We start from the raw sequence: 20,313 nt of genomic DNA, 5'->3' as shown, positions 1-20,313 counted from the left end.
AATGAACTATTACTCTCAGTTTATCCACTACCCTCAGGAACCTGGAAACTTGGGGGTGATAGCCAACTGAGACTATACCTCTCTGAGCCTCTGAACACTGACTGTCAGTGCCTGAACTCGAATGTATCTGACGCTCAGGCTCAAAGTTACACAAGCTTGCAAGATATCCAGGATGACTGGCAGTGTTGCCTCAACTGAGATCACAAACCGTGCTGGGCCTTCATGAAGTACTGGACACTATCCCTGGGTACAGAATTAACAAGAGCTGGGAGGCTCGTGGGGGAACGGGACACAGACATCTTCACCAATTCCAGGTACCACTGCCTTCTTGGCCATCCTGGAGCTACAAAAGGCTCCTCTAGATCTGGCAAACTTCTGTAATACTCTGACTATCATGGGTGGAAGAAGGGGTTAAATGTACAATAAATCCAAGGTCTAGAGTATTTCCAGGTATCTGTTCCATTTGCTCCTATTTCCGTGCATCTCAGATACTTCTGGTGAGATTCAAGGATTGGCGTATCCTGGAGACTGTTCAGATTGAACAACAGGCATTAGTGGCTCCATCCTGAATCTCGAGGAAGGAGGTGACTCTTTTCAAGTCCAAAACTGGACACAGACTCCCCCACTGTTTTGGAGACAATTAAGTAGATCCTTGTGTCCCCCTCGTTTCCCCAGCTCAGCAGATTGGCCTGTATCTGTAACTGACATGGCACCAGGGCAACAAAATGACAAAAGTCCCCGGATCATCTCACATTGCCCTTAACTAGGCATACTGGTCTATTATCATGTCCATGGACCCATGGTGGGACCCATATGTGGAAGAAATCCCTCAGCCTTCCTGTGATGTTGGGACTCTGCGCTCAGGCCCTTGTACTGTACTGTAACGATCTGAAGCCTGAAGGGGTTTCCTGCAGTCTGTTACCTCTTCTTTGGTAACATAAAAAGCAAATCCCTTTGTTAGTCTGCCTTTTTTATTAGACTGGATAGTAGGTCTTCGTCTCCCTGGGTCTGCACCTATTGATCTGAAATTCTGGGGACCTTCTGGGAATCTCTTGGACCTCGATTCTCTGAAGACGCTAAGAGCTAGTGGATCATCTACAACTTCTTTCTGAAAAAAGCCTGCCTTGAAAAAGGGCACGGCTTTTAGCCTGGTGTTGGAGGTAGGATATGCTACCCACGGTTTTAGCTGCAGGGGTCCCCGGCCCTCTGCTAAGGCTCCCATTGATAGGATCCAGTATAGTGTCATACATGGATAACATATTTGAGTGCATAACTGGGAGAGCATTGACCTGCGCAGAGCTCTCATTTTTGGCCTCTGGAAACCTTCCAAGCTTCAGTAGCTACCTCACTGTCCCGTGGGAGGTGCATGTCGTATGTACTTAAGCTACAGTAACCATGAAGGACCTTATCAGGCATACCTCATTTGTCAAGAAGATCTTTGAGAGCTAGTTTTCCTTCCTCAGGGATTGCTGTTCTCCTTGCCACCTCTGACATGGCAGCATCCACCTCTCAGGCTCTAAAGGAGCACCTCCATGTCTGACACCCAGAGGTCAGAGAGCATAGTTGGGCTGGTTTTGTCTAGGGTGCCCCAACAGCATGTCTCTGCTCCAACATGGGGATAGAGCCCTGTAAGAGGAGGATAAGAGTACCCTGGCCCCAGCAAATACCTCCCAAGTACATGCCAACCTCTAACAATGTTGTCTGGTCCCCTCCGTAAGGGGTTCAGCCTTCTCTTAAGATTGGGGAAGCCTATTTCTCACTGCTCGACCTCCTCCTCAGCCAGGCCTTGCAGATTGAGTGGTGTCTGACTGGACTGACATCTTGAGTGGTATTCTGTGACCAGGACTCAGCTATTTCTTCTCTGCAAAGGAGTGGATGGGGGCTGCATTCTTCCTGATGTCTCTGTCCTGGCTTGCTCTTTAAAGACCAAAAGGCAAAGCACCAAATCTTTGTGAAGTCTGGACTGAACAGCAGGGGAGCCCTACCGGGAGGAATAGGAGGAGGCAGCTGGAGGTGTGGTCCTGCTCCAAGTGACAGCTATAGAGGTTTCTCTTCTTCAGTGTCTCCGCCCATGTGGAACCAAGCGGGGCATGGTCAGTTGGGACATGGACAGGGAAGAGCACATTGCTTCCTTTCCTTAGCTCATCCCTTTCCCCCCCTCAGGAGTAACCCAGAATGGGTGGTTGCTCTTTGTCCTTAATCTCCTACCTGCCCCTGTGGGAGCTGGAATTTTGATCTGACGGGGTTTGATGAGCATCCGCAGGCAGAGCTACATTCCAGCAAGATGCTCCCACCCTGCATTTTCTATGAGGACTAAAGTGCTGTTAAGAAGAGCTGGATCAGCTTCTCCTCTCTGCCCCCAGTCTGCTTGGCAATAGTGTGTGTGTGGGAAGTTGATTCCCAGGGCTGCGGCTGCCGGTACACTCTGCTACATGGTGGAGAGAAAATCTTCTGCAGGAAGAAGACTGCTGCTAGACCTGCTCATCAGCTGGCATGGGTGTGGGTGGAAGGCGCTCAGGATCCAAGACAGTTCAATTTGCGACTCAAACCAAGACATGACTGTGAAAGCTACAGGGGGCTTTCCTAGGACCAGTGTCCCTCCTCAAGGCAAGTGCTGTGCCTGCCCAAGGAAGGGCCAGAGTTGGATCTGTTCCTGTTTTCTACCCTTTTCTTTATCCTGCGAGCTGGAGATGCTGGGTCCAAGGAGCAGTCATTCTGCTGTGGGGCTCCTGACTCCCTTCCTGCCCTAAAGAGGCCACGTGTTGGTGTGGTGCTTCCTACCTTTACGGGGCTTTCTGGGGGGCCACTCAGCCCTGCTCACCCCTCTCAAGCCCAAGCTGCCCTGGCACTTCATGCAGGAGGAGGGTCTGGCAATGCTAGCAAAATTGGCGCCCAGCCCTGGACTGGGGCCTCATTCTCTTGCTAGGGTCTACCATGCTGGATATCTAGTAAAGGGTGGGGCTTTCCCTGTTACACATGGGCAAGCCCATTGAGAAAAATTCGGGGCCCCAATTCATCATGTTCTCTGGGACCCCACCCCTCCAATTTCACTCCCATTTCACCCTAGTTAAAGACATTTTAGGGGCTCCTGAGCTTGGGGCCCCAGTATAATTGTCCCCTCTTCTCCCCTTCTCATCAGCCCTGCACGTGGGGCTAAGGCTCACTGGCTTTCAATGCCTCATGTGTGCTGTTATGGCAGCCACACACCAACGTGTGCCATGCAGCTTCCTTTAGGTCTCAAGGACCTATTTCTTTCTTCTCTCCTCTGGCATCCTGCTTGGGGACACAGTGTGCTCCACCTACTAATGGCTAAGGGATATCAGGACCCTTACATGTGACATTCTCAAAAGCATGTGTGCTTTGTCTCCATCATATAGCTGGGAGGAACTATAATCCCAAAAGTTTGGATTGGTGGAGAACACCGAAAAGAGAAATTCTATTTAAACCATAATTATGGTACATGCCATGTGCCAGATCTGACTTTTGTGGGCATTCTTTTAGATAAAACAAATTATGTACAGTCACCACATTTACAGGCACTGGCATTAATGAATACTCGCTCACGGATGATTTGCATTTCACAGTTAATGGAAGAAACAGTGGTTAGATAGGGGAAATACCATATTATGATCACATTATGGCGCGTGTGCCTGAACTTATATGTGCCCAAGCACCCAAGCATGGGAGGGTGGGGTCATTCTACAGGAACAAGGAAAAACAACATTTCTGAACATTGAAAAGAAAGCAGTGACAGAACCATGATCACAAAATCACTGAAATGTAGTGTTGGAAGGGACCTTGAGAAGTCATCCAGTCCAGCCCCCTGAGCTGAGGCAGAACCCAGTATTCCTACACTATCACTGACAGGTGTTTGTCCAACCTGTTCTTAAAAATTTCTAATGATGGGGATTCTACAACCTCTTTTGGGAGCCTATTCCAGAGCTTTACTATCCTTATAGTTAGAAAATGTTCCTAATATCTAACCTAAATCTCCCTCGCTGCAGATTAAGTCCATTACTTCTTGTTCTACCTTCAGTGGACATAGAGAACTACTGATAACGTATTTAAAGATTCTTTTCTCAAGACACGCAAAACATGCCGCCTCCCCCCCCTTTTAAAAAAACTTTTCCTCCTCAGTCAGGTTTTCTAAACCATTGATCATTGTTGTTGCTCTCCTCTGTATTCTCTCCAATTGGTCCACATCTTTCCTGAAGTGTGGTGCCCAGAATAGGACACAGTACTCCAGCTGAGGGCTGAATAGTGCTGAGCAGAGTGGGACAATTACTTCCCGTGCACCAGACTGTTGACTCGTATTCAGTTTGTGATCTACTATAACCCCCAGATCCTTTTCAGAAATACTACCACCTAGTCAGTTATTCCCCATTTTCTAGCTGTGCATTTCATTTTTTCTTCCTAAGTGAAGTACTGCAAAGTACTTATCTTTATTGAATTCCATTTTATTGAATTCCGACCAATTAGCCAATTGTTAAAGTCATTTTGAATTTTAATCCTAATCTCCAAAATGCTCACAACCCAGCTTCACGTCATCTGCAGATTTTATAAGCATACTCTCCACTCCACTATCCAAGTCATTAATGAAAATATTGAATAATACCAGACCCAGGACTGATCCCTGCAGGACCCCACTATATACATCCTCTCAGTTGGAAAGCAAACCATTCATAACTACTCTTTGAATATGGTCTTTCAACCAGTTTTGCACCCACTTTATAGTAATTTCATCTAGACCGCATTTCCCTAATTTGCTTATAATAATGTCAAATATCCTGTCTATTGCTTCCCGCCCTCTACTAGGCCAGTTACCCCATCAAAGAAAGAAATTAGGTTGTTTTGGCATGATTTGTTCTTGACAAATCCATGCTATTTTTTATAATCCTATTATCCTCTCTAGGTGTTCACAAATGTTCCAGTATTTTTCCAGGTATCAAAGTAAGACTGACTGAACTATAATCCCCCAGTTCCTCTTTGTTCCCCTTTTTGAAGATAGGTTCTATTGTTTACCCTTCTCCAGCCCTCTGGGACTTCTTCCATCCTCCAAGAGCTCTCACAGATAATTGCTAATGGTTCCAAGGTTCCTTCAGCTAGTCCCTTAAGTACCCTAGAATGAATTTCATCAGGCCTTGTAGACTTGAATATATTTAACGTATCAAAATATTTCTTTAACCAGTTCTTTCCCCATTTTTGGCTGGCGTTTCTTCCCCCTTGTTGGTAATTTTAAATTGGATTGACTATCTGGTCACCATTAACCTTTTTAGTGAACCCTGAGGCAAAACAGGCATTAAACACCTCAGCCTTCTTGAGGTCATCAATTATTAGTTCTCCTTCTCCACTAAATAGAGGACCTACACTTTCCTTGATCTTTCTCTTGCTCCTAATGTATTTAACAAACCTCTTACTGCCTTTTATGTCACTTGGCAGGTGCAACTCATTTTGTGCCTTAGCCTTTCTGATTTTGTCCTATATACTTATGCTATTCTTTTGTATTCCTCCTTAGCAATCTGTCCATTTTTTCCACTTTTTGTAGGATTCCCTTTTGATTTTTAGGTCATTCCACCTTCTCCTAGCAAAGACGGTTTTGCTCAGTAATACTTTCCATCCGATAAGTATCACCTAGACAAACCTACCTTCACAGTTTCCAAATCTCCTGCTTTGGACGCTTCTAACAGTCGATAATCCACATCAGAAGTGCGTACAGGTGTACTTTCTATAGAAAGGAAAAGAAACTTCGATAGGTATTTTGGTGTAGGGCTATACAATTAAGATGCCATTATACTGACTCAAACTCAGCCTCACACATTTTCTAAATTGACCAACGAGACTACAGGCACAATTTTTTTTAAAGTGCTTAAGCAACTTAGCACAGCTTAAGTCCCATTTTCAAAATTCACTTAGGCAATAAAGCGCAGAGCTGCTGACTTTAGAGACTGGAATAGGATTGTACCGTTTTTTACTCCTGGTAGTACTGGAGAGCCAACACAGCAAAAGGGAGAGGGAACTGGACTCTAGAATCTGTTTTGGGCAATGATTGTGCAGGGTGCACTCTGATTGGCTAGGTGGGATTTCTTGATGATGTAACAATTGTACACAGTTATATTAATTTAGAAGGAATAAATGGGCCAGAGGTGTTAACATAACTAAGTTACTGCCTAATATTAAACGGTTTTAAACAAGGTCCGGGGTTTGGTGTACAGAGATCTCAGCCTGCTTAGCACCATGGCAAATATACTATTAAAAATCTTTTAAAACTTTTTATTAAAGATGTAGAAAAGAAGGAGAAACAGTTAAGACCTTTGAAACAAAGTATTAAATAAGGCACTCATTTTAATTTTTTTGTTTTCTAGATCTTTACTTGGAGAGAGTTTTAAAAAGAAAAACTCCTTGTTTGACAGTCTCTTTGATGGTATCAAAGATGCTAATAACTGTTCTTTTTTAGAAAAAGTGAAAATGTTAGTTGACATGGGCTCGAGCTGCTTTTATTGCTGCTGCTGTTAAAGTTCTTTCATCCCAGGTGGTATTTGGGTTGTAATCTGGCTCCCTCGCTCTCTCCCTGGCCTGGCCTGGCCAGGACATTTCTGAAGATCAGGATAAGGAAGGCCCAGGGTCCCAAGAAATAGAGGAAGTGGCAGCCATGATGGTGAAGCTTGCTCCAGTAGCCTCCATCTGTTCTTTCAAGTGTGCTTTTAAAAAATTATTTTGTACTTTCCCCACAAAATGTCATTCTTTTAAGGACCCAAAAAGTGAGGGATAGCAAAAATCATTCTTTGAATGATATTGACTTAGATATTTTGTTTAGACTAACAGTTATTTTGCATTCCTTTAATACTGTGACCTTCAACATTTGCTATTATAATTACTGTAACAGTTTCTGAATTGTTACATACTTTTTACAGTTAAACTAACAATCTGGGTAAATTTGTAGGCCCAACTGTCACAACAGCACCAATTGTCAAATTGAAAAACAAAATCTCTCTGCCTCTATTTACTGGGTCAGTTAAAAAAAAGTGAATGGGAATGAGGAGGTAATAAAAAAGATGCATTTTAAATATACCTTTCCTTGTTTTTAATTGATAGTTAAAAATTACAGGCATTAGCTCCAAACCCAGCCATAAACTGTACCCCTTCCTTCCCCATCTTGACCAGATGTTGCTTCCTCTTCTCCCAAGAGAGAGCTGTGCGGATCTGAGGCACCTGAGTGAGAAAGGAACAGAGGGTCCTGTGGCACCTTTGAGACTAACAGAAGTACTGGGAGCATAAGCTTTCGTGGGTAAGAACCTCACTTTTTCAGATGCAAGAGGTGAGGTTCTTACCCACGAAAGCTTATGCTCCCAGTACTTCTGTTAGTCTCAAAGGTGCCACAGGACCCTCTGTTGCTTTTTACAGATTCAGACTAACATGGCTACCCCTCTGATGAGTGAGAAAGACAGTCAGCTGGGAAGAGAGGAAGAGGCTGGATGGAAAGGAGTGGGATCTTAGCTGACACTGGAAAGTTTATTGTCCTCTGGCCACTTTTGCCTGCTGAATTGGAAACTCTTCAATATTTCAAGCTTTACAACAAAATATTAGTTGAAAGTGGCATCTGTGCCACAAACATTTCTGGCAACTGTACTCTTTTCCCCTATCATTTTACCGGAGACTATTTTTCAGAGTGAGAGGACACACTGCTTAATCCCCCATTCAGTTTAAGGAGCTGAGGAATAATTATTTCTGTAAGGTAGCCTAATCGGTGGTTCTGAGACTATTTCCTCCTTCAGGCCAAAAGGGACAGAGTACTTGGGGATGGGGTCTTTTATATGCCCTCAAACCGCAGGCACACTGCCCCAGGGGCCGGTATTTCTAGACTGTTCAGAGCTTGCAGTGCCAAGGAGTATGCTCACAAGAAAGTGGGTCTGCAGCGATAATTCTTGAAGGACAAAAAGAAAGCTTTAAAAATGTGTATAAAACTTTCATTATCATTAAGAAAATTAACCGAACAAGCACCTTCTGCAAGTACACAAAGAGAGTGATCTGGTGTCATTAAAACCTACACAATTCTCACTTATTTGCTATTTCTAACCAGTTAGTGAAATCAGTTGTTTGCAGGAGAGCACAACTAGTACGAATGGACATCTGAATTCCCAGCTAGCTGTGAAATTGTGCTATGTATGTATATTGATTTGCCAGTTCAATCTGAGGTTGTATTTCCCATTGGTATACCCTGTTTTCTCTTTCTGACACATCCTGTGACGATATAGCAGGCAGTAGGTTGCAAAGCACACAGGCAGAAGATATCCCAACTGCTGTTCTTGGACCCTGCTACAAAGGTAAATTAATCTGCCTCCCCTTTGTCTCTATGCTGGGGATGGGGGGAAGGCAGGGGAGAGAGATGGCCAGTGCTAGCTATGGGGGAAGGTGAAAGGCAGAACCTAGGAACCCACTTGCAAAGGTGGGGAAATGCTCACTAAGAGCCAGGGCAGAGGAAACTCATGAAATCTTAACCATCTAGGAATGGGATCAGCACCTCTGCTGTGTCCAGGAATGCTAAGTCTTTCTCTTGAGCCTACCCAGGCAGCTAGCAGCACTGGCAACTGCCAGCATGGACATTAGTAAGCGATGTGCCAAAAGCTGCTGGAAGGGGATGCAGTAGGCCCACTGCTAGTCTGAGCAGTCCTGGGCAGATCATGGCATGAACCAAATTCATTTTTAGAAGGTTCAGATTTTAGCCCTCTCCCTCCAGTAATGATCTGAGTGTGAGTCTATTACCCCATTTCCCTTCCTCTCACCAACAGCTGCTGAAGTTCACCTGACCACAGCCTCCTCAAAGCTTTGAAGTAGGGAGGCTGCAATAGAGGGTATCTTACTGCTTTGATAGGGTCACAGAACACCACCTGGGACTTGACTCTTCAACTGTTGTTTCCTTATCTGCTCTCTGGCCTTCTGACCTCTAACACCACAATATGGCCCAGGAACTGACTTCAACTGGGAAACGAAGGTAGGATCACAAAAATCAGAAATACAATCTAATTAAATTTGGAAATGGAAATTAAAAACTCCACCAGATTGAGATTTGATTAAGGAAAGGCTTTGAATATTTGAGAAGCTGAGCTGAGCAAAGAAAGAAAGGTACTTACGCTTTAAGAGAAGATAAACAAACAGCATTTTTCTAACAGGAGTTTATAAAACTTTCTAATCAGCCCATTTTATAAACTTTCATACATTAGAAATTTGTATTTCATGGTCATAACCAAAATCTCAATACCAGTTTGAGTAAAGCCAGACCTCCTGCCCATGAGGTCATCAGAAAGCTGTTTGAACGGTTGTGATCTCATAGCTGTGAAATATCGTTGCTTGCAAATGTGTGTGGGGGGGGAAAAATCAAGAATACTCCAACATAATTTTAACCAATAAATCTCAGTAATGCAATAACGGAGCTAAAGAAGAGTCTTTACATCAAGCTAAATTGAATATTTAAAAATATTTTTTCAAACCAATCCAACATAACAAAAATATGCAGAGATATTTATATGATTTTAATATAAAACAGGATTAAGACATCTGATTGCCTGGAACACAGAACAAAACAATGCTCAATAACCCTTTGTTGTTCTGAGGACAACACAAAGCACTAGCATGCATCATGTCAGCCTCAATCTTTGGGGGGTTTTGTGTGTGTATATGGAGGAGGGAAATAGGTGCAAAGATACTGCCTTCTGTGTTGAAAAACAGTGTTGCATGATGTCAGAAATTAAAGTTTCCACAGAAGACAAATAAGTGCTTACTTTTCAAAATGCTTAATTTTAAAGCTTTGCCTTACCTCTTCTTGAAATTAAATTCCTATAATCTCTTTAACAGTAAGGGAAACATGATTAATTACTGTCCCCACATTTATTCCCTACATTTTTATTTCTCTTTTTGATTCTCTCTCTAATATATATAAATAAAATCACACACAGAGAGATAATATACATATCTAATGTATACATAGGTATGTATCTCCTTTATGTACACACACTTTACAAGCTTTGGTTTTTAAAATGGCACCCCCTTCATAATGAAGATTTTTGTTTTTTGCTAGAAAACACCCGGTCCATGGTATCATTTAAGTTTGCAATTTTCAAAGGAGACTAAGGGAAATAGGTGCCCAATTCCTACTGGCTTTCACTGGCTCCTTGCAAATCCCGGCATAAAAAAATCACTACCCAGTGTTGTTTAATTTGTACAAATAAAAATAATAATGGTGTAATATATACAGGCATGCAAAAAGGCACATGCATAAAAAGATGGAAGTGCTTAATGAACTACACCTCTACCCTGATATAACGCGACCTGATAGAACACGAATTTGGATATAACGCGGCAAAGCAGCGCTCCGGGTGGGGGGAAGGTGGGGCTGTGCGCTCCGGCAGATCAAAGCAAGTTCGATATAACGCGGTAAGATTTTTTGGCTCCCGAGGATAGCGTTATATCGGGGTAAAGGTGTACTTGAAAAACAGTGATACTCTTCAATATGTTCGCTATTCTGTATTTGATATAAACTTTGATTTTATAAATCACATCCAGTGAGTTGTTTTGAATAGAGAAAGTGTATTGTTACTGAACAATCAAAGCATCTGAAGTGGGAGTTCGATTGCTTTTACAACTATTGATATATTTTTCTGTTCATGCCTTATACCTCAAGACAGAAATAAGAAGAAATATTTAGTGTTTCTAAAGGCACTAGGAGTTTAAACACTATTTAAATAACTCTGCTCAATATATTTAAACAAGTTTTTTCCTGTTGGATAATTTTGTATCATACAAACCAAAAATTGTTTGTTTGCAATTTAGAAAAAACAATCTAACCTTCGTGCCCTTTCAGGAATTCCTCTGAATGGTAATTTTAGTATGTTGATCTGTGCTTTTTTAACACTTCTGAACTTTTTAAAAGTAACTTCCAAATATAAGAAAACACAACCTTTAGAATTATATGCTGAATACCCCAAATGACTATAGATAAGATAAGCAGCGAGCATATTTATACATTTAATGGGAACCCCACTTTCATATCTGTAGAGAAGCTCTCTGGAGTGATAGATCGTACTAGGTATGATGCCGCAGCATGTACTCTAGTGACAACAGACACTGCTAATGTCTGGAGAGATCATCTGTAGGACAGTTAAATGGGGGTGGAGTTGGAGAGGATATGACTCTCACATGCAAAATATACCTGCCTACATTTACTAAAGTATTCTTATTTTGAGTCTTCCCACCACCAATATTAAAAGCTTTAGAAAAATCCAAAATGTTAGAAATGGGACTCAAATATCTTTATAGGCAGGGTCCAGTTTCTAGTAGGTATTACATCCCCAACAGAGGGCAGATGTAGCTAGCAATCCACAGGTCTGTACTTTGGGACAGAAGAAATAAATAAAATTAAAATGAGAAATATGCTCTCTGCCATTCTTATTACCTTGGGTTATTCAGGTCATTCAACAAATATTGATTTTTTGCAATGTAACAGGTTACATTTAAATGTCTATTGGGCAGTGTTTTATTACATAAAATAACTGGAGAACTAGAGCAAATATTTATAAAAGGTATCAAACACAAAGTAAATTGCAGACATTTGTGCGCGTGGTGCAGTAGCAGAGGGAAGACAAAACTGTATATAACACCAAAAGAATCCGTTTCAGAGAAATCACGTTTAAGTCATTACAACTGGGGGGGGGGGAGGGAAGGGAGACGGTAATGTTAAAATATGAAGTCTATTTCTACCCACCACTTAGAATTTGCTGCACTGCTTCATTTCCCATCTGTGCTGCTGTGAAACCTTGTAAGGAGATGATGGAGGGATCAGAGCCATAATTCAGCAGGAGGCGACAGGTTTGCAAGTGACCTGCCAAAGCAGCCCTATGCAAAGCTGTTTGACCAAGTGTGTCCAGTGCATTCATCTGAAAAATCATTAAGCAATATAAAAATAAGTATCTTTATAATTGCAAGCCTCCACCCCATCCCACAACCTTAATATCAAAGAATAGTAACAAATAAAATTTCAGCGTATGCTAATTTACTTATAAACCCCACTGCCTTGCCACATTATTAAGACAAAATAACGGAGTATCAATTGAAATATTCCTAATTAAAAGTAATTAATTATTTCAGACTACATTTCTTAACTTCTTATATAATGCAGTTATTAATTTATGTTGCTCATAAAATGAAATAGGATTACCAGAAAAATCTGTCCTTTAGAACTTTATTAAATATTTCAACAAAGTTCACTTGGAAAAATTAATCTTTTTGAAAAAAATCACCTTTTAACAAAAGTAACTGTATGAGCAAAAATCTAATACATGGTGGATGATTGGTTAATATATTTACATCTAACATAAGAATTTCATGCAGGGCCAAGCTGCAAGAAAATTACCATCTGCCATCCTCAGAGGAGAAATAACTCAACATTATCTAATAACAATAATTCAAAAACCCATCTAAAGAGGTCAGATTGAGGAGAATTCTTCAGGGAGAAAAATGCAAGCCTGAAACCTAAATTCAGTTATCACAAATTCAGTCCATCATCTTGTTACTTGTTAATTCTTTTAATGAAATAGAAATCTAAGACTAACAAAAAGAATTTATAAGCAGGCAACAAAGAATTAGGTAATGCAGGAGCTCAGCATAAAGCAATGAATAGGCATATCCAAGTGACCTAATAAAAAGGTCTCATCTAATGGAAACCTACCTGTCTGACAAGATCTAATATAATAAGCTAACCTAAACATCTGGAGTTTATGCAGAACGTTCACAGAGAAAGTACGAGAATAATAGCCAAGACGCACTTTAAAAAGATTTTCAGTAGAACCTTTGTAGCTAATGGCTGTTCATGGCAAATGTAAATGTAGATATCCAACAGCTTTGGGTTTTTTTGGCCATTTAGGAAACACAAACTGCCCTATATTGTTTGGACATTGTCACAAATAACTTGCCATCACCTTCCAAATGTAAGGATTCCAGGCTTTGAGCTGCATGCATCACAGATGTAATTACTATACAGAACTCCCATCTGACTTTCCCAAATTTTTACCTTGGTAGAATAGAACAAAGTTTTTGCCTCAATTCCTGACTAAAAGTCCTGCTTGCAAGTCGTGCTTCACTTCCACATCAGGTAAGTAAAAACAGGAATCCACATCTTAATTTAAATAGTGACTAAATAACAATAATTAGGAGCACACCTAATACAGAGAATATTTGTTATTGGGCAGGATAAATGAAGCCTTATTCACAATAATATGTTTTAAAGTCTATTGGATCTCTCCATAGGAAGAACAAATGACTACTTCACGATCTGATACTGAATGAATTTCTTCTTCTACAACTGAAAGTAGTGCTCATGAAACACTCATGACTGGTAAACCAGAGATTTTTCAGCTCAAACATATATTGGTAGATTGGAAAGTGGTGGATGTGATATACCTTGACTTTAGCAAAGCTTTTGATAGGGTCTTCCAGAGTATTTTTGCCAGCAAGTTAAAGAAGTATGGATTTGATGAATGGACTATAAGGTGGATAGAAAGTAGGCTAGATCGTTGGGCTCAACAGGTAGTGATCAATGGCTCGATGTCTAGTTGGCAGCCAGTATCATCGGTTTTGTTCAATATCTTCATTAATGATCTGGATGATGGGATGGATTATACCCTCAGCAAGTTTGCAGATGACACTAAGCTGGGGGGAGAAGTAGATATGCTGGAGGGTAGGGATAGGGTCCAGAGTGACCTAGACATATTGGAGGATTGGGCTAAAAAAAATCTGATGAGGTTCAACAAGGACAAGTGCAGAGTCCTGCACTTAGGACGGAAGAATCCCATGCACTGCTACAGGCTGGGGACTGACTGGCTAAGCAGCAGTTCTGCAGAAAAGGACCTAGGGGTTACAGTGGATGACAGTCAACAGTGTGCCTTTGTTGCCAGGAATACTAACAGCATATTGGGCTGCATTAGTAGGAGCACTGCCAGCAGATTGAGGGAAGTGATTATTCCCCTCTATTCGGCACTGGTGAGGCCACATCTGGAGTACTGCATCCAGTTTTGGGCCCCCCACTACAGAAAGGATGTGGACAAATTGGAGAGAGTCCAGCAGAGGGCAACAAAAATGATTAGGGGGCTGGGGCACATGACTTATGAGGAGAGGCTGAGAGAAATGGGCTTATTTAGTCTGCAGAAAAGAAGAATGAGGAGGGGATTTGATAGCAGCCTTCAACTACCTGAAGGAGGGTTCCAAAGAGGATGGAGCTCGGCTGTTCTCAGTGGTGGCAGATGATGGAACAAGAAGCAATGGTCTCATGTTGCAGTGGGGGAGGTCTAGGTTGGATATTAGGAAAAACTATTTCACTAAGAGGATGGTGAAGCACTGGAATGGGTTCCCTAGGGAGGTGGTGGAATCTTCATCCTTACAGGTTTTTAAGGTCAGGCTTGACAAAGCCCTGGCTGGGATGATCTAGTCGGGGTTGGTCCAGCTTTGAGCAGGGGATTAGACTAGATGACCTCCTGACGTCTCTTCCAACTCTAATATTCTATGATTCAATGATCTACAGAAAGCGAATAGGGAGTTTGCACAACATCCACCTGCAAACAGGTTTGACTCACACCAGTGCTATTAAGTCCCTCCCTTTCATGCTCACTTACCAAAAAGACTTTTATAAAAGATTAGACAAACCATAAACACAAACCAGGCACTGAAAATTAAAATCCACAGTTTTATTCAACAGAAGATTTATTTCTGACTTGGAACCCAAGATTACCATAACCATCGACAAGGGGTACAACAAGGAGTTTATGGTTGCCAGGGTTATAGATGGCAAGGTTAGGATAAAATTAAACTAAGGTAAAGTGACTGTAGGCAATAATACTGCATTTTGGCAAAAAGGGATGAACTAGAGCAGAGGCCTTCCCTTTCTCGAATTTCTGTACTTTGTGACTGACAGCACAGAATAACAGAATCATAGCAGCTATATTGTATCCCTCAGCCTCAACACTGCACATGAAAATAATGCACACATGAAAGGGACAATGGCATAGTCATCAGATCTACTACTGGAGTAACAGAAATGGAATGAAATTTAACAGTACAAAGTGTAACGTCACACACTTAAGGACTGGTAAGAATTTCTGCTATAAGCTAATGGCTCATTAGTTGGAAGTGACAGAGGAGGAGAAAGACCTGGTTATATTAGGTGATCACAGGAAAACTATGAGTCACCAATGGGATGCAGCTGCAAAAAAGGCAAATGCAATAAAAGGATGTACCGGGTGCAAAACAAAAGCTGAGCGAGAGTATGATTGCTCTCAGTGGGGTAAACACCAGGGAGAGAGAAGTGATGTTTCTGCAAAAGGATAATGTTGGCATAAGAACAAATTGGTATAAACTGACCATTAATGAATTTAGACTGAAAATTACAGCAGATTTCTAACTATCAGATGCATGAGTTCCTGGAATAGCCTTCCAATATGAGTAGTGGGGGCAAGAAACCTAGCTGATTTTAGGATGGAGACTGGTAAGTTTATGAATGAAATTATGTGACCAGGTTTACTGTCACAGAAGACGCTATTAACAGAATTATAGATTCCAGGGCCAGAACAGACCACTGTGATCATCCAGTCTGACCTCCTGTATAAGGCCCGCCAGAGAACTTCCCCCAAATAAATCCTAGACCATATCTTTTAGAAAATCATAGAATATTAGGATTGGAAGAGACCTCAGGAGGTCATCTAGGCCAATCCCCTGCTCAAAGCAGGACCAACACCAACTAAATCATCCAATCTTGACTTAAAAATTGCCACTGGTGGAGAATCCACCAAATCCTTTGTAAATTGTTCCAATGGTTAATTACTCTGTTAAAAATTTATGCTTTATTTCCAGTCTGAATTTACCTAGCTTCAACTTCCAGCCACTGGATTATGTTCATCCGTTCTGTGCTAGACTGAAGAGCTCATTATTAAATATTTGTTCCCGATGTAGGTACTTATAGTCTGTAATCAAGTCACCTCTTAACCTTCTCTTTGTTAGGCTAAATAGATTGAGCTCCTTGAGTCTAACACTATAAGTTATGTTGTCGAATCCTTTAATCGTTCTTGTGGCTCTTCTCTGAACATTCTCCAATTTATCAACATCCTCCTTGAATTGTGGGCACCAGAACTGTACACAGGATTCCAGTAGTGGCTGCACCAGTGTCAAATACACGGGTAAAATAGCCTCTCTACTTCAACTTGAGATTCCCATTTATGCATCCTAAAATCACATTAGCCCTTTTGTTATATGACATGCAAATATTTCCTTAGTTCTCAAATAACTACTTTTCCCCACAACCAATCCTTGCAGCAGACAAACACAAGCAAACCTAACAAGTAATGCTCACTTCCTGGACAGAAGGGGACTGGGGAGGTAAGCAGGATGTGAACTAGTTGTTATTCTGGGTCTCTAGAGCACTATTGACAGAATGTACACTTGCTTTCCATCTTTAAAGTTGGGAGTGTGGTCTCCTTAAAGCCAATCTGCCTTCAAAGCTATACAGCATTCTCATCCCAAACAATCCCAGGGACAGCACTTTACTTCGGGAACCATTCTGTACTGTAAAACAACGCACAAGCTTTAAGGCTGGAGACTGTGTATTTACTCGTTTGTTCACAACTGAAAGCCCAATATTTCCAGGAAAGGTTCTACAAGTATCAGATATAAAATGCAAGTCTTTAACTCCAGAAAAATATATTGAGACTTACAGTAAGTCCAACCTGATAAGGTAACTCTTTGGGTTACTTGTCAATTTCAGATCTAAAAAAGTGTCCTTTCAAATTCCAACTCTAAGTGAGAAAATATACAGTATCCAAGCTATCATTGTATATGTGCTAGTGGACCCGCAGGATCATTCAAGCTGCACTAATCAAATAAATTAGATCATCATCCATGTGGATTCTCCTCCTGAGCACTTTCAAATCAGACAGCTCTGAACTGCTTTCCAGAACCATAGAATATCAGGGTTGGAAGGGACCTCAGGAGGTCATCTAGTCCAACCCCCTGCTCAAAGCAGGACCACTCCCCAGACAGATTTTTGCCCCAGATCCCTAAATGGCCCCCTCAAGGATTGAACTCACAACCCTGGGTTTAGCCGGCCAATGCTCAAACCACTGAGCTATTTCCCCCCTGTGAGCAATTCTCTCAACTGACAACACAACAGATTTGACAGCTTTTATTCTATAGAAATCATCCTGGATCCAATTTCCTCAATTTAGCATGTAAACAGTCACACCTCTGTTCTAACCATGACATTTTAAAACCGTATTTACCTGTCAAAGAAAAGTGTTTTGAGTAAGCATTAAAAACCTATGTTCCTATCAATGGTTTTCCATTGCAGGAATCTCTCTTGCTCTCTCTGTTATTTCCCTTTATTCTTTTCATTTCAGTGCTTCCATCATGAGACCATCTGGTAGAGAAAATCAAAACAGATGTGTACTATTCAGCACTGAAGACATTTTCAACATCACTGTGTTGGTGCTGTCTCACATAGAGTAGAATCCAGAGCTACACCAATATTTCTACATACTGCCAGCTCAACAGTTGGGATCTGCTCAGGGAACATTTTGACAGTGTATCATTACAATATCAGCTTTCTGTCAGTGTCAAATGCTGAAAGTTTGCAAAATCCTCCTAACTCCTCGGGAGAACAGCAGCACAAAGACCAACAAACTTTTGACTGACCCAGTTGTATCTTAGTAGAAATATCCTCTTATTCTAAACGTCTTTTGACATGATCTCTAAAATATTTAGCCATCTCAGTTTTTCTCCTACAATTCCAATGTGATGTTTTACACTCATGCATGGTATCCGAGTATTAGCACTGTCCCACTGACTCCTTAGAAGTGTGTGTCTCAATATGTTGCGTTGACAATGAGGAATGGGGTAGTCTGTGGTGCGGGAGGAAACATCAACATTGGTTGTGCTGTGATCAAAATAAAATAAAGCAGGGATCACACTGCCTGTGCTAATATGGATGTTGGTGCAGGCTACACTGAATCCAGGAAATGAATTCCCATATCAGCTCTAACAATGCTATCATGGTGCTAAGAACTCTCTCTTTATCATGGCAATGCTCCTAACTGTCAACTGTGCTGTTTACAAAAACAACAAAGAGTCTGGTGGCACCTTAAAGACTAACAGATTTATTTGGGCATAAGCTTTCGTGAGTAAAAACCTCATCCGAAGAAGTGAGGTTTTTACTCACGAAAGCTTATGCCCAAATAAATCTGTTAGTCTTTAAGGTGCCACCAGACTCCTTGTTGTTTTTGTATCAAAACGAATATCTTGAATTAGGTCTGGAAACAAATGCGGAGCTTGTGCTTCCGAAGAAGTGAGGTTTTTACTCACGAAAGCTTATGCCCAAATAAATCTGTTAGTCTTTAAGGTGCCACCAGACTCTTTGTTGTTTTTGTAGATACAGACTAACACGGCTACCCCCTGATACTTGTGCTGTTTACAGTAAGCCACCATCATAAAGACAATAGTCTGAATGAAAGAGACTAATGGATCACTGAGTAAGCATTGCTGCTGCTGCAGCCTGGAATCCTCTGATTTGAAGACTGACCATGTGTCTATCAAGAGTGGAGTACCCAGAGACTTCAACAGGAAGCTGTCTGTGGCTGAGGGCTTATAGCAGTTGCAGGGCTGGCTCCAGGCACCAGCGGAGGAAGCACGTTCCTGGGGCAGCACATGGGGCTCAGGGGCGGCATTCCGTCCATTCTTGGGGCGGCACAGTCTGGGTGGCTTTTTTTTTTTTTCCTTCGGCAGTTCGGGCGGCAGTCCGAGCGGCTTTTTTTTTTTTTTTTTTTTTTTGCTTGGGGCAGCAAAAATGGTAGCGCCGGCTCTGAGCATTGAAGGCTTGACTCACTCCAGGCACAGGCACCGCCGGCTTCCTCTTTGCCCCAGGGGTGCTCCACCCCTGGCCCTGCCCCCATTCCACCCCTTCCCTCAAGTCCCCACCCTGCCTCTTCTTCCTAGTTACACCCCCTCCATGCTGTGGAACAGCTGATCCACAGCGGGCGGGAGGCGCTTGGAGGGAGGGGGAAGAGCCCTGGAGCACCCACAGAGTTGGAGCCTCTGGCTCCAGGGATTTTGAGCTGTCAGATAACAGATTGCTTTCAGAAAGGGCAGAAGTGGTACTGCCTACTGAGTTGCTGAGTCTGTGCTGGCATGTGTGGCACTAATCCAGAACCCTGGTTTATCAGGGTATAAGATCTAAAAAGGAATTTCAGGTGCTTCCATTTCAATCTCATGACCTTGGCTGACAATATTTGTCTTATATTTGGTTTGATTCCCAGACACCAAATGCAGCACTCATCCCTAGTGAAGCAGAACACCATGTGGCCTCTTCGGTACAATGTTTAAAGCTGTTGACTTTCTCTTTCTCCTCGAGATAGGTAAGGGTAAGAATGCCACACTGGGTCAGACCAATGGTCCACCTAGCCCAGTGTCAGACACTTCAGAGGGAATGAACAGAACAGGGCAATTATCGAGTTATCCATCCCCTGTCATCCAGTCCCAGCTTCTAGCAATCAGAGGTTTAGGGACACCCAAAGCATGGACCAGATCCTGTGCACCACTCAGGACTAAATCAAGAATTGCCTCTCCCCTTGTGTGCTCTAAGAAGCAGTCATTGGTGTCTAGAAATTTTATCTCTGCATCCCATCCTGAGGAGGCATGTTTCTAGTCAGTATGGGGATAACCAGAACCTCCCATTCTTATAGCATTTTCTGTTTTTATAGCTGCTGTATAGCATTTCACAATCACTGCCACCATCCCGGTGAGGTGAGGTGGTTGGTAGTATATACCTACCGTTATACTCTTATTATTCAAGCCTGGAATGTCTATCCATAAAGATTCTGTGGAACAGTCTGATTCATTTAGGATTTTTATTATTATTCCTGGGGGAATTCTGTGCCACTGCACACACGCACAATTCATGTCCCCCAACAGATTTTTCTTTTTTTCCCTTGCAGAAAATAGATTCTGCCAGGGAGATGCTGCAATTATACCTTTTGCCCACCAGGGGCTGCTGTGGTGCCAGAAGATAGGGTATCTGGCTCACGGGCTGGAGAAGCCAGCCACGGAGAGGGAGGGGACAGTGGCTACGTTCCTCACAGTGCCCTGCTCACCGGGCCAGGTTAGGAGGCATGGGATATGCGGGGGATGGACAGACTGGGGCACGCAGGACTGCTGGGGGGGGTCACATAGACTGAGGTTCAGAAGGGCTAGTGTGGGGACAGACTGGGACGGGTGCACAGGAGCTAGTGG

At 42.3% G+C, this 20,313-nt stretch overlaps 1 protein-coding gene across 1 annotated transcript in view; it reads right to left on the bottom strand.

Moving 5' to 3' along the window:
- The window catches only part of TNKS (tankyrase), a 291,341-nt gene that overhangs the window by 51,331 nt on the left and 219,697 nt on the right, over positions 1-20,313 (bottom strand). Inside the window, exons 12-13 of the mRNA XM_034770778.1 lie at positions 11,756-11,927; positions 5,646-5,725 (exon numbers count right to left, since the gene is read on the bottom strand). Of these exons, the coding sequence (XP_034626669.1) occupies positions 5,646-5,725; positions 11,756-11,927 (252 nt within the window). The remainder of the gene's footprint in view (positions 1-5,645; positions 5,726-11,755; positions 11,928-20,313) is intronic.

This window comes from Trachemys scripta, chromosome 5, assembly GCF_013100865.1.
Source record: "Trachemys scripta elegans isolate TJP31775 chromosome 5, CAS_Tse_1.0, whole genome shotgun sequence".
Taxonomy (NCBI): domain Eukaryota; kingdom Metazoa; phylum Chordata; order Testudines; family Emydidae; genus Trachemys; species Trachemys scripta.
This window is presented reverse-complemented; position numbering and strand designations above follow the sequence as displayed.